Source organism: Peromyscus maniculatus, chromosome 11, assembly GCF_049852395.1.
Source record: "Peromyscus maniculatus bairdii isolate BWxNUB_F1_BW_parent chromosome 11, HU_Pman_BW_mat_3.1, whole genome shotgun sequence".
In the NCBI taxonomy this organism is placed as follows: Eukaryota; Metazoa; Chordata; class Mammalia; order Rodentia; family Cricetidae; genus Peromyscus; species Peromyscus maniculatus.
In genome coordinates this window covers 78,647,062-78,660,408 of record NC_134862.1, presented here as the reverse complement: position 1 = coordinate 78,660,408, position 13,347 = coordinate 78,647,062, and the positions used below count along the sequence as shown (strand labels likewise).

At 43.6% G+C, this 13,347-nt stretch overlaps 1 protein-coding gene across 2 annotated transcripts; it reads left to right on the top strand.

Annotated features, from left to right (window-relative positions):
* The first annotated feature begins 352 nt into the window (after positions 1-352).
* Positions 353-7,142, top strand: Rgs4 (regulator of G protein signaling 4). 2 transcript variants are annotated; one of them, XM_006994293.4, is made up of 5 exons: positions 353-667; positions 3,069-3,173; positions 3,652-3,713; positions 4,338-4,504; positions 4,935-7,142. In XM_006994293.4, exons 1-5 carry the CDS (start codon positions 624-626, stop codon positions 5,172-5,174), a joined length of 618 nt encoding a protein of 205 aa, XP_006994355.1. In that variant the 5' UTR covers positions 353-623; the 3' UTR covers positions 5,175-7,142. The 2 variants fall into 2 exon arrangements, with proteins under 2 accessions (XP_006994355.1, XP_015843253.1); XM_015987767.3 differs by lacking the exon at positions 4,338-4,504 and having other exon boundaries at positions 507-667.
* Positions 7,143-13,347: the final 6,205 nt, after the last annotated feature.

The window sequence follows — 13,347 nt, the reverse complement described above, 5'->3', positions numbered from 1 at the left end:
TCTATGCCTACCAGTCAGGCAGGCTACTTCCACAAATCACTGCCTAGAGACCATGATCTTACTGTCCACTCCACTTAGACTGCACAGAATGTATTTCTAATCCAAAGGAAAAAGCGTATTTAGAGTCAGCCGCAAGATAAGCTGAAGAATTCTTGCTGGTTCCTTTCTTTCTGGGAGGCAATTTCCTTAGGCATTGTTTTTACAAGCCAACGAGAAAGCCCCATATTTTTCAGCACCATGGACTCTATATTCCCCTCCCTAGAAATCCAGAACTTCACACGTTAGCAGAGACGTTAACCTTATTTTCTATATGTCTACTTTGCGAACGGCTTCTCTCTGCTCGGTCCCTTTGCATCCCTGATGCGTCAGTCCTTCTTCCTCCCCCTTTCTAGGGGCTGGGGAGGCAGAGCGCCACAGAGGAGCTGAGCCTGCAGACCTGCCATCTGATTGGCTGCCCGGCTCGTGGCTGGGCTATAAAAGAGACCCCTCCAGGCTCCGGAGCCAGAGGCTCAGAGGATTCTGACCGCATCTTTGCCGAACAGAAGCAACTGTGCTCAAAATAGAAACAAGATCTCCTCCCCGCTGCCTTTCTCTCCTCGCTGCGAATCCCACAGCTAAACACGATGTGCAAAGGACTTGCAGGTCTGCCGGCTTCCTGCCTGAGGAGGTAAGACTAGTTTCTGTTACTGGCCAGACTCAAGTTTTGCATAGACTTTCTTCTCCTCAGTGACTTGCATGCTTTGCTTACGAAGTTCTCTGGGATTAGGAGGCAAAAAGCAGTGGGTATCATCTCTAGGACTAGCCAGAGGCTTTGATTTAGGGAGCAGACTCCTCAAACGTTGCTTCCTGAGTGTTTTATTTCACATAACTTTAGTTTGAGGAATGCTTCTGACTTTTAAGCTCGGTCCTTTCGTCAAGATGTTTTGGTTACACAGTGATAGGCTGTCTGGGACGCATCTGTATTCTTTTGGGTGATTATTGTTCCTGTTGAGCATTGCCGAGCACCCAGAATCACGCCTCTCTGACGACACACTAGTTCAGAAGCCCCAGAAGGAAGTTTGGAAACATTGTCAGAAATGCTTTCTGTGGTGTTCTGCAGTTCCTCCACTCTATTTCCATACAAACAAATGTGAGAGGAAGAGATGCTTTTCCGAACCAGATCTCTCTATCTTTCTACCTCACCTCCAGTTGCTGATGTGAGACATGGTTGAGACATAAGTACTGATTGTAACATATCAACTTGAAGTTTTAGAGGCACCCATGTGCCTTTTTTTAAGGGTATGAATAAATTATTTCATAGAGCACTTATATAGTAGATGGTTTAAAATAAAACTCGAGGTTAGTGTGTATCACATGGTTTCCTCTTGAAATTAAAGGTCAAAAGTGAGTCTCTCTGTGGGTCTACCAACTCCCTCTATGCCTAAAAGCATTGCATTTGTGTGCTACTGAGCCTGCCTTCCACACATTCTACCATTCAGGAGTATAAACACAGTAATCATATTTTTAAAACGAAACAGGGAGGTCTGATGGGTAGCGAGGAGGAGGCAGCAGATGCCTCCTCACCTTTACTCCTGAGTCCTGGAGTTAACTGAAGTGAGCGATTCCAAGCTCCTGTCAAATTATATAAAATCAACCATGCAGAACTTAGGAGTGCCGGGACTCAGATTTGCCCCCAGCAAATAGTTTGGGGGACAGATGAAAACATGTAAAGGGCTAAGCAGCTCTCATCTTCAGAGAAAGGGGTTCCAGAGGGTCTTATCTGCTCAAGGTCACATGATTGGTGGTGGCGGAGGAAGGACCCCCTCCAGGTTACCTGTCTCCAGTGACTTCCGAAGTCACTTTGGTTTTTAATTTTACGCTTCTGTTGTGACACAAGCATACTTCCAGCTCTTTGGAAATGCGTTTGCTTTAGTGTTAGCAGCAGCTGCTGGAGCTCAGGCAGGAGGCAGCACACAGAGATAAAAGGTCATTTCTCTTAGGGCCGGATTATAATGCATCCATAGCATCACTTTAGAACTGTCCCAGCTCGAGTGATTTTATCTTGCTGTCACTGGGGAGGGCTTTGTCACCAGTCAGCAGCAGGGGAAAAAGAGAAAGGAAGACAGCCTTGGAAGGGATGGGAAAATGCTACTGAAAGAGCAGCCCAAGAACAGTGCCAAGATTCGGACATTCCGAGCAAAAAACACTGATAAGCTACCAGTGAGCGTCTCAGCATCCACCCTAAAACGCCACTGTGCACCACCCTTCTCTTTTAACCCTTCCAGGCCAGAACATCTCATTCCTTGTTGATTTGGAGACACTATTTCTCTCAGACTAGTTTTTTTTTGGCTCTTACAATAAAAGAGATAACAGTAATTTAAAAAAAAACTATTAAGAAAGAATGACGGTGTTGAGCTGGAAGTTCAAGTCGTCAGAACCTCTGCTAGTGAACTGGAAAGTGCTCTGATCGAATCATTGCTCACCTCAGCAGTGACTGTCTTGCTTCTCCTACCCCAAAGTCTCACCCACCCTCCCTAGTGTGCATCTATCTCCCTGTCATGCGGGGTTTTATTTTATTTTAGCTCATGCTGGAGATTGCCTAGAAACAAACACAGTGGGGCTCAGCCTTCATCCTGAGCATTCAGGTCATTTCTGCTGTCTTTGCAGGGCTACACACACAAGCTTATGCTCTGTGTACACACACACACACACACACACACACACACCCTTAGGAACTGCTTCGCTACCACACTCCGTGCTGGCTGAACTCACTTCTAGTTTATTGAAGTGCTTCTGTAGCTTGATCTAGGAAATAGCACCCACCCTCCAGGAGGTGTGACCAGAAGGAGAAGGTGTCATGTTTTGCAGTTACTGCTTGCATTTCAAAGGGGCAGTCACTTATTAGCATGGTTTCTCCCAAGATATCAAAGGTCATGGGCAGAAACAAAGGAATCTCTTCCTGGGATTTTATGCTACTGCAGCTCCCCCAAGGAAGCTGCTTGGGACCCACAGAGCAGTCAGGGACTCTTAAGTCAAGTCTCTCTTTTAAAGAAACCTGTTTTTCATGTTAATTCTTTTCTTCTTTGCAGTGCAAAGGATATGAAACATAGGCTGGGCTTCCTGCTGCAGAAGTCTGACTCCTGTGAGCACAGCTCTTCACACAGCAAGAAGGACAAAGTAGTCACGTGCCAGAGGTGAGAGAAATGGCCTTGGTGAAGAGCTATTGGGTGTTAACTTTCTGATGGTTGAGATGTTGCGTGAGAAGAGTGGGTGGGAAGGCAGGCCCTTAGTTGAGCCAGATTTGGATCAAGATGGCTTCCATTTTCAAGGTGAGGGTACACAATTGTAATCTCAGCACTTGGATTGTTAGGAGGGTCATGAGTTCAAGACCAACCTGAGTCTTATAACAAGATCTCATATCACACACACACACACACACACACACACACACACACACACACACACACACACGAGAGAGAGAGAGAGAGAGAGAGAGAGAGAGAGAGAGAGAATCCATTTTCATGACAATCATAATTAGATTTTAAATCTACGTATTTTGTGAAAAAAGTATAGTAATAAACAATAGATCACATCTCATCTTAGATTTTTTTCACTTCAGTTCTATGCTATGTATTTAAATCATTCTTTTTTTTTTTCCCTTAATGTCTCCAGGGTGAGCCAAGAAGAAGTCAAGAGATGGGCTGAATCACTGGAAAACCTGATTAACCATGAATGTAAGTAACCATACTTCTGTCTTTCTCTCATCACAAAACAAGCACACAGAGAGAGAGAGAGGGGGGGGGAGGGAGGATGAGGATAGGGTACTCTGTATTAGAGAAGTCATCTCCTATTATGTCAGTTTAGTGGGAACTGCAAAGAAGACCTTGATGGCCTCTGACCTCCAGAGTCAGGTACAAGAATTTTATAGCCAATATGTTTCAGAACTTGGTCAAATTCAATGGAAAGTTTATTTAGGAACCATCTGGAATATCGACAAGAAAACCATCCCTCTCATTGCATGGACAAAATGGCAAAAAGAGAGTCACATAATGAGGTCTTCTAGCATAGTGGACCACAGCTCTCACTGTAGACCCACCTTGGCAGTTGATAGCCACACAGGTTCTTCAGAATTATAGTTCCTTGAAAGATGATTCGATCTTGAGTAGAAATCACTAGATAAAACTGGGGTCTTCTAGATACCAAACATACATTCGGGCTGGCTGACCCCAGAGAGGGAAGGAAGCGGGAACCTCTTCAGCTCACACCAGGCTTCCTAAGTACCTGGGCTGCTTTATTGAAGTGTTCTATCTGGTAGGTTGGCCAGTGTGGTGACTGTGGCTCTTTGTCCTCTGTCACAGGTGGGCTGGCAGCTTTCAAAGCTTTCCTGAAGTCAGAATACAGTGAGGAGAATATTGACTTCTGGATCAGCTGTGAGGAGTACAAGAAAATCAAGTCACCTTCCAAACTAAGCCCCAAGGCCAAGAAGATCTACAATGAGTTCATCTCAGTGCAAGCAACGAAAGAGGTGAGTTTCCACGGCAGAGGACTTTCTGGATCTTAGTGAAGACTCCCAGGAGTGGTATTCCGGGTCAGAATTCTTTGGGTCTACCAGTTAAAAGAAAGGATGGGGAAGGCTTTTATAATCTGATCAACCTTTTAAGTAAATCTATTAGGAAAAAAGTTAATTTTGTCCATGTGATTTCAATGACTCTCCTTAATAAATACAATCAAAAATCTCCTCAATGTGAAAGAGAATAAAGGAAAATCAACTGCTCTTCCCACTTAGGAGCAGAATGAACATTTTATACTCTCATATATGCCAGGGCACACCCAAATGTCCTGGGCTTCATTTCTGGGAGAAATGTAAAGGAAGGGTCCCGGCTATTTCTTGTTGAGTATAAGCCTCTCTTCGATGGGGTACTAGATCTAATACAACCTTGGTCTTTGCATTTCAGGTGAACCTGGATTCTTGCACCAGGGAGGAGACGAGCCGGAACATGTTAGAGCCCACGATAACCTGTTTTGACGAAGCCCAGAAGAAGATTTTCAACCTGATGGAAAAGGATTCATACCGCCGCTTCCTGAAGTCTCGATTCTATCTGGATTTGATCAGTCCTTCCAACTGTGGGGCAGAGAAGCAGAAAGCAGCCAAGAGTTCAGCAGACTGTGCTTCCCTAGTCCCTCAGTGTGCCTAATCTTCATGCAGAGGCAGAGATCAGAAATGCCAAGACTCTATGCCCTGGGAAATCTGAGGCCAAATATTGATGTGTATTAAGCAATGCTTTGCCCATGTTGTAGCCTAGTGTCCATGCTGCCTGCCGTGTGCTAGCCACTTCCATGTAAAACTAGACTTAGTTGTGGTATTGGGGTTTTCCATTGGGGTATGACCCAATTCATTTCAAATTTTCCCAAGTTTCCTTAAGGGTGTCATGTGAGCAAGTCTCCAAATAATGGCCCTGTAGGTCTGGATGTTCAAAGGTTGCTGGCCGTCCTCCCCCTCCAGCAGTTTGACCTCAAGTTAGTTGGTTGGTCCCACTTCATGTGACATCACGTGCACATGCAATGTCAGCCAGCAGCACTTCCTACAGACTCTGGAGTTTAGGTGAGACTGATGTGTATATGTGTATATTAAATATATATAATATATGCATATACATTTTGTATATATTGTATCTATGTATTCAAATATGTGTGTGAATGTATGTATTTATACATTTGCGCATGCACACACATTTCTACAAGAGTAGATGGAAAAGACCCTAGGTGCTCAAATTGGAGTATGTACACATGCTTACACGCATGTTCTGATCTCTGGTCCTTCATACTGTGTTTGAACAGGGCAAACTACATTAACTGCCATGCAGGCTAAGACTTGGGGACACTAACTTGTGGAAAACCAGTTCTGTAAAACCGTTGGGTCTTGATGGAGAACAATCAGGGGCTTCATGTTTAAGCACTGACGACAGCCTCCACATTGAGCACTAAGCTAAGGGGTGATGACTCTGAAAAATCCGCTGGCTGACACAGAACTGCCTTGCATCAGTGATCACTACTGGCACTTTTAAGTCCCTGTGCTGATGGCCTTCCCTCCTTTGCCTGGGTGCTGGATTGGTCTGGAGTTGGGAGATGGGATATTAGAGCTGAATGGAGGAAAGTGGTCCAGGCCTTGCCAACTAGCCCTCTCATGGGCCACTGGCTATGTGAGGGCCGAGGACCTAGAGATGATCTATTTCTTTCCTCTCTTGATAAGGTGCTCTTCTAGTCCCACCCCCTGAGAACTTCAGCTGCCAGATGAGCCTCCTTAGTTCACTGTGGTTGGTGGTTCACTTTCAGAACCACAGCTTGGCTCGAAGCTACATGCCTGCATTTGTAAAGCTTCGCCACAGGAAAGATTTTGTTTTGTAAGGAGGAAGTAAGTTCTCCCAAACTGAAAAGCCCTCCTTGCTTTCCTGCTTTGAGGTAAGAGCTTGTCCATCCTATCCCAAACATCAAGGCTAGCAGAGACCGACAAAAGGAGAGAGGAGAGAAAAAGAAGGAGAAAAGAGAGAGGACAGGACATCAGTTGGTAGGACTACTGTTTGGAACTTTTCAAGGCACATGAAATACTTGAAAATTTCTCATTTGTGTTATTTATGATGTTGTTTTGTACAATGTTTATATTATTGTATTGTTTTATAAATGGAGGTACAGGATGTTACCTGAATTACTAATGAATGCCCAGGAAGTAATTTTCTTCTCATTCTTCTAAAACTACTGCCTTTGAGAGCACACACATTCTCATGCACACATTGCACCCACTGTTCCAGTCTACATTACATGCATGAGCACCACTGTGGCTAGTAAGCCAGTGTACTGGGCTGCAAAACGAAGACACTGGAGCCGTGTGTAACCAAGTCGCATCGGACTGAAGAAATTGGTTTTCTAATTGCAACCTTCTTGTCTCTCTGACAGTCTTGCTTGTAATGTCCCCACAGCTCCCTAACAGTGTTCTCCACCCCATTTTTTCTTGTACACAGTTCCACGATCTTGTTTGTACAACTCTTTGGTCTTGCCCTGCCCTGATATTATAACTTTGAGATTGTACCTGTACTCACAGACTGCTGTCTCACAAATAGGTCTGGAAAGTCATTCTGAATGAGAAGTAAATTATTTTATGTAATACATTTTGAGTGTGTTTTCAATTGTATTTCCATTGCTCTTTGATATGGTGAGCCTGCCTGCCGCTGGTCCATGCAGAGACTACTCCTTCCATATGCATGCCTAATTCTATCATGTGCTTTATAGGCCTCAACGCTGATGCTTCCAATGAAACACACATATCTTAATGATAAGAGTAAATAAATGCTTCCTACAAAACAATCTGCTTGGAAACACATTAATGATCCAGAGAGGCATGTTGTGAGAGACAGCAGGGTATAGAATGCCTTTAGAAAATGACTCACATTGAGTCTTTTATCCCTTCCCTCCTAGATAAAGGATAGGATCCAGGGAAGGAAAGCAGAACCTGCCTTGTTTATGCTCTGGTTCCTTTCTCCGCTCTGCCTGCTTCTGCTCACAGACCCAGGGCTGCTATAGGTTTGGAGACTGTTGGCAGATTCAGCGGTCTGTTTGTAGGTCTTCAGTGGGCTTTAAAAACAAACAAACAAACAATAACAACAGGGTCTCACTCTGTAGTCTGGGCTGACTTGAAACACATCTGCAAAGCCCAGGTTGGACTCGAACTCATTGAGATCCTCCTGTCTTAACCTCCCAAGTGTTGGGATGACTGACATGTGTCTTCTTGCCTGGACTCAGTAGGGTTTGAAGGGGTGGGGTTCACCTTCTGAGCGGCTGTCTGCTTTCATCGACCTGTCTGAGTGAGAGAAGGTGGGTCATAGGGAAACGGAGAAGGCCGAGGTGCCTAGAGGTGCCTGGGAGGCAGCTCTCAGCCACAGCTGCCCAATATCATCTTCGGCCTTGGCTACTATATGAGGAAGAGGTCACAGAATGTTCACCTCTGAAATCAGTGCCTTATCATGTCATGAGACCCCCGTTTCCTGGTTCTTCCATTTCCTACTGTAAGAGTTGTGCTCACAGGGCAGTAGGCATAGATGATTGTAGGCATTTTTGAGTAATGATCCTTTTAAAGCTCTGGCAGGAACCCTGGATCCTATACTTAGAAAAGTACACAAAGGAACCCAAATTTCTCATAAATATTTATACAAAATGTTTGCAACCCACCCCTCCCCAGACACCGACTGAGATCTCGCTGTTCTCCTTCTCCTGCACACTTGCTTCTCCCAACAGCCCTGAGGTAGAGATGTCAATCATGAGGATTGACTCTGAAATCTTTTACAGACGAGGTAACCAACACAAAGGAAAAGCAGCTTACCACCATGCAAGTAACAGAGCTGGGGTGTGCACGGAGGGATCCTGGTCCACGAAGAACAGACCAGAGACTCACAGCAGCCTCCAAACAGCCACACGCAGATGGACTAAAAGCACCGAAAGGTGTCACTTGCAGTCATATCGATCAATAATGAAGCCAAAATCTATTCTCTATTGCTCCCTTCTTTCTGGCAGTTTTCCAGGCTATGTGTTCCAGAAGGTGTGGGCACAAGATGGGGGAGTGTTGATGCTTAGATAGTGTGTAGATTCCTGGCTGTTCCAGCATCACACTACTACTCAGATCAATGCTGAGATCTGCCTCTTAAACACTGCACTATGCTGTTGCTATTCATTTGTGTGTGTGGTGGGGAGAAGTTCCAAACTGCAGATGAAGATGCCTCATTCATCTCTATAGCAGTCAAAAACCCCAAAAACTAGACTTTGCTGGGGGATTCTCCCCGCAGTGTGCCTCGCACCATGTTCCAAAAACTCCTGCTGCCAGTTTTAGAAATTTCAATTTCTAAAAAGATGACAGAAAGATGGAAGAAGGGAAAGGGTGAAGAAGAAAGAAGAGACACGGAAAAATCAACAACTGTGTTGCAGGCCCGGCTAAACACGTGGGGAAAAAGGCGTCATTCCGGCAAAGGAAGTTCGAGTCAGGTCAACCAACTGATGTGACCAGGCAGCTGCAGAAGCTGGTGGTGTAGCCACTAAACAGCCCTGCTCATCCCTTCAGAGGCTGAATTCAAACCAAGAATCCGCATAGGTCCTTAAGCACAAGATGATCAGTTACAAAACAAAAACAAACAAACAAACAAAAAACCCACAAAAATAAAAACTACTGTTGTTTTAGTCGATATTGTTTTGCCTCTTTTATGTCTTCATGGAAAATGGAAATGACACGAGAAAAGAAAATACTGGGCTTCTTCCTTTCTCTTAGGGTATGAGAAAATGGAGTGAGATAGCTTAGTAATCATTTACCTCTAGAACCTGATTATTTTAGATTGTATATGGGAGGGGCTAAACCAGCCAATACGAAAGACAGTTCTATGACTAATACTGATGAATAATGCTTGGAGAGAGAATAAGGTTTCCAAAGGACGTCTACAAGTTAATGGTCACACCTTACATGACTGCCGTGAGTTCTAAGGGCCCAGCAGGTGCTGAATGCATGACATTATCTTGTTTAACCCTGGAGGTAGATGATTTTAGTGTCTTCCCATGGCAGATGGGAAAACTTGGGCATAGGAAAGCTCTGAGACATGCCCAGTAGCACATACTCAGAACAGTAGTAGAGATTGAGTGGAGCCTAGTACCAGTATTCTGCTTCCAGAGTTCATGTTTCATTACTCTAGTTGAGAAAGAAGAAAAGGAGAGGGGGAAAAGCAGAAAGAAGCCGTAGGAAGTACAGGAAAAGTCACAGGAATAAATGGAAATGGAGAGAAGAGGTAGAAGAATAAGACAAGTAGAGCAAAGAAGGAAAAGAAAGGGGCCAAGGAAAGGGAAGAAAAGGACAGGAAAAGGAAGAGAATCAAAGGTGCTTGCTGTGAAACAGGACAAATACTCACCACCCATTATCTCCACCACATAGGCTCCCTGGAGCACTGAGCAGCCACTGGGCTTTGCTCATGTCTTGCCTGAGTTGGGGCAAGTGGGGATTCTCCCAAGATCTGGTCAAAAGTGCATTTTGGAAGCAAGCATTAGATACTAAGGAGAGCTCCAAAACTCCATTTTCTGGTTCCTCTTTGTTCTCTAAACTTGCCCGATTTGGTACCATTCACAGAGCAGCAAATAGACACATACATAAAATAAAATTTATAAAAGACAAAAGGTACTCTAAGTTCTCAGACTCCCTGGTTTGAATTTACTGCTAGAGGGGTGGGGTGGGGGACATCACACAACAAAGCAAGGCCATTCAGTCAGCAGGAGTTACATGCAGCCAGGACCACAGCTGGAAACAGGCATGCACCCATGGTCGTCTTCACGTTCCTGCCTTCCCTCTGGGAGGAAGTCAGTAGGTTAAAGGGCCCTGTCCCCACCCCAGGAGTTCAGTTAAGGCAACAGCATGTGCAAACTAGTAAGCTAGACCGTGGGAACCAGAGAGCAGCAGCCTCCCAAGATTCTGCAAGCCCGGCTTTGGGTTCATTGCTGATGAAATAAAGGAGGCTGTTTCCCCCCCCCCCTTCGTGGGGTATTTGTAAGATTCCCAGATTATCCACAAACACATTTGGGGTTTCTGTAACTGTCTTCTCCCAGGACAGCATATCCCCAAAAGATCTCCTTGATGCTAATGAACTGTGGGAAAAGAGCTAGAGTCTCATTGAAGACAAACCATGCATTTTTGTCTCCCACCACGTTTTCTAACACTTGCTTTTATCCTCTTCTCCCTGCTAGAGGACTTGGTCTTTTTGATAATTTTGTCTGCTAACTGATATTTTCTTGCCTTGTGGGTGTTGAAGAAGAAAACTGTCAGGAATGTTGGGCAAATTCCAGTCCAAATGTTTCTCTCCCTCCTCTATGTCCTACCTTAGCAATAGCCCTGAGTTTACATGGAGTCACTCCATCTGGAAACTCCACACACTCAACAGACATCTAACTGTGTAGCATTTCTCTGGATGGAACTTCTCAAAGCTTCTCTGCCTGCAGGGATGTCCCCTTATCCAGGGCCTTAGAGTGCACAGCCTTGGTGGTTGGCTTAACCTGTCTACTGGCCTCTCTACCTCCAACCCAGGAGCTTCCAGTTAATTTCAAGTAACTGTCATGGTGTTCATAGGTGTACATTTGGTCCACCTTTTCCTGAAAAATTATAGTGCTTCAAACTCTCCTGGCTGGTGTTCCAAACTCTATGATACTGAAATCTGTCAAGCTTTCTGGTATTATCTTCTACAATTATCTCTTTGATCCTGCTGTGAAGATTGGCAATTTCTGAAGTGGTAGATGACCATTTGCTACTGTTATTTTTCTGGTTAGTGCATCTCCTTCATTTAGCTAGCTCCTACATTCAGCTGAAGACCTATCTCCAGTTGAGAAACTTCTCCCACTTTCTGGCATGACTTACACCTTCCCTGGGGATTTCCTTTCCTGCTCTGCATGCTTTTAGTCCCAGAACACTGCTCAGCAATCACTAATTTTTGTCTTCCAAATTAGACTGCCAACTTCTCAAGGCCATGGACCGTGTTTCACTGATTTAATAGGGCCTACACCAAGTCATGAGCCTTACACTTAGAGGATGACTGATGGTAGAATGACTGACATCAGTTTACATACTTCTGGATGAGAGCAGGAAGTGGTCCATCTGGCTCCTCCACTGCCCTGAGTGCTTACTGGATCCTGAGTATGGTTGTGATGTAATCTTCTCAAAGTCTACTATGTTCCTGTCATTTCTTGTAAAAGACAAGGATGTTTTTCCCAGCCTTGTGATGGGGGAGTGGGAATGAAATAGAGTAGAGAAGATATTGTTGGAGCCACTTACAGAGAAAAGATTTTGCAGAAAGTCACAAGTGTGCTCACAGTATGTTCATGTATCTATTTTACATATGCAATTAAAGTTAGTTCTGTTTCATACACAGAATACACTCTGATTGTGTCCTGTGTGTGCTATCCCTTCAGTACATTTGTGGCAAACTCATGGACATTCATAGTTTATTTTGTATTAGTATCACTTTGTCTGCTCTCTTTTAATACATAGCACCTCCATGACAAAGAGACTGTAAAATCCCATTGCCTTCTTTTCATAGATGAGAAACGGATGCACAGATAAGCAAATACTTGCTCAGGACCACATATCTCATGAGCAAAAATACCAAGGTTTGACCCCAAGACAATATGTTCCCACAGCCCAAGTCTATCTCATAAAAGCATGAAGTTCTGTGATTGCTAAATATATATGCATATATACATATACATATATATCACATAAATATATAAATATTAATATATAAACATATTATATAAATATATATTTATATATATTTTAGTTATCTACTCTTTTCTCAAATTTTTTTCCTCTAAGTTTCTTTTGCTCTCTTGTATTATATTTACACACCCACTTTGGTGCATCTCTTTTGTTTCTGATAGATTTCTGAACTTCCTGCCCTGGACTATCTCTTCTAACACCCCATGTTTCCTTCACATCCCCCTTCTTAGTCTATGTAAGAAATTCATGCATTTCCAATGACATTTAAGACTTTTAAAGCTGAACTAAATCCAGATCACAGCTGTACAGGCATTTTCATAATAGCCAGCTACTTAGCTGTGTCTGTAATTTCTATCATCCCATTAGCATTTGGACACAGTCCACGGAATAATTACCGATGGCAGGTGGGACCGTCCTCACACCTGTCTCCAATTCTGTTGCCTGATTTATGGGTCTTTAGCTCTCTGATAATTGAGAAAATAACATGGATACTCAGTGATTGCAGCAGTAAAATGAGTGCTGAAAATAGGTTCGACTGCTGTTTATTTTTGAGAATAAAATACTACGAGAAATTTGAAGCACACAAGCAATTTTAAGTATAAATAGAAAGGTCCATGTAAAATAAAGGGAAATGAAGGAATTATTGAAAAGAAATCTTCATCTACATGTCTTAGGAATTAATAATAGTTTCCATTTGCTGGGGTTGCCCTGAAGCCTGATACTGGAATTGTACTCTCTATATGTTAGCCCATCCAATTCTTCCAATATTTCCACTTCATGAATCTATCCAGACTTGAGTGAGGTTGAGTTCTTTACTCAAAATCTCACAAGCAGTGATCAGACTTGGGATTAAAATGAGTTCAGTTTGAGACCCTAGCTCTTTGGTTCATAGACGCTCTAATTGTCCCTTCCCTTGAATTACACCGTCTTCAGTAACCACCTCAAATTGTTCCTTCACTAAGGGTATAACAACACTTGAGGCAATTTCATGCAATGTTAAACTTATCTGGTCTTAGATCAAAACTGATTAGGGGCAAGAGAAAATGCTCACCTAAAGCAACAGTTGGGGAAGTCTAATGAAAACA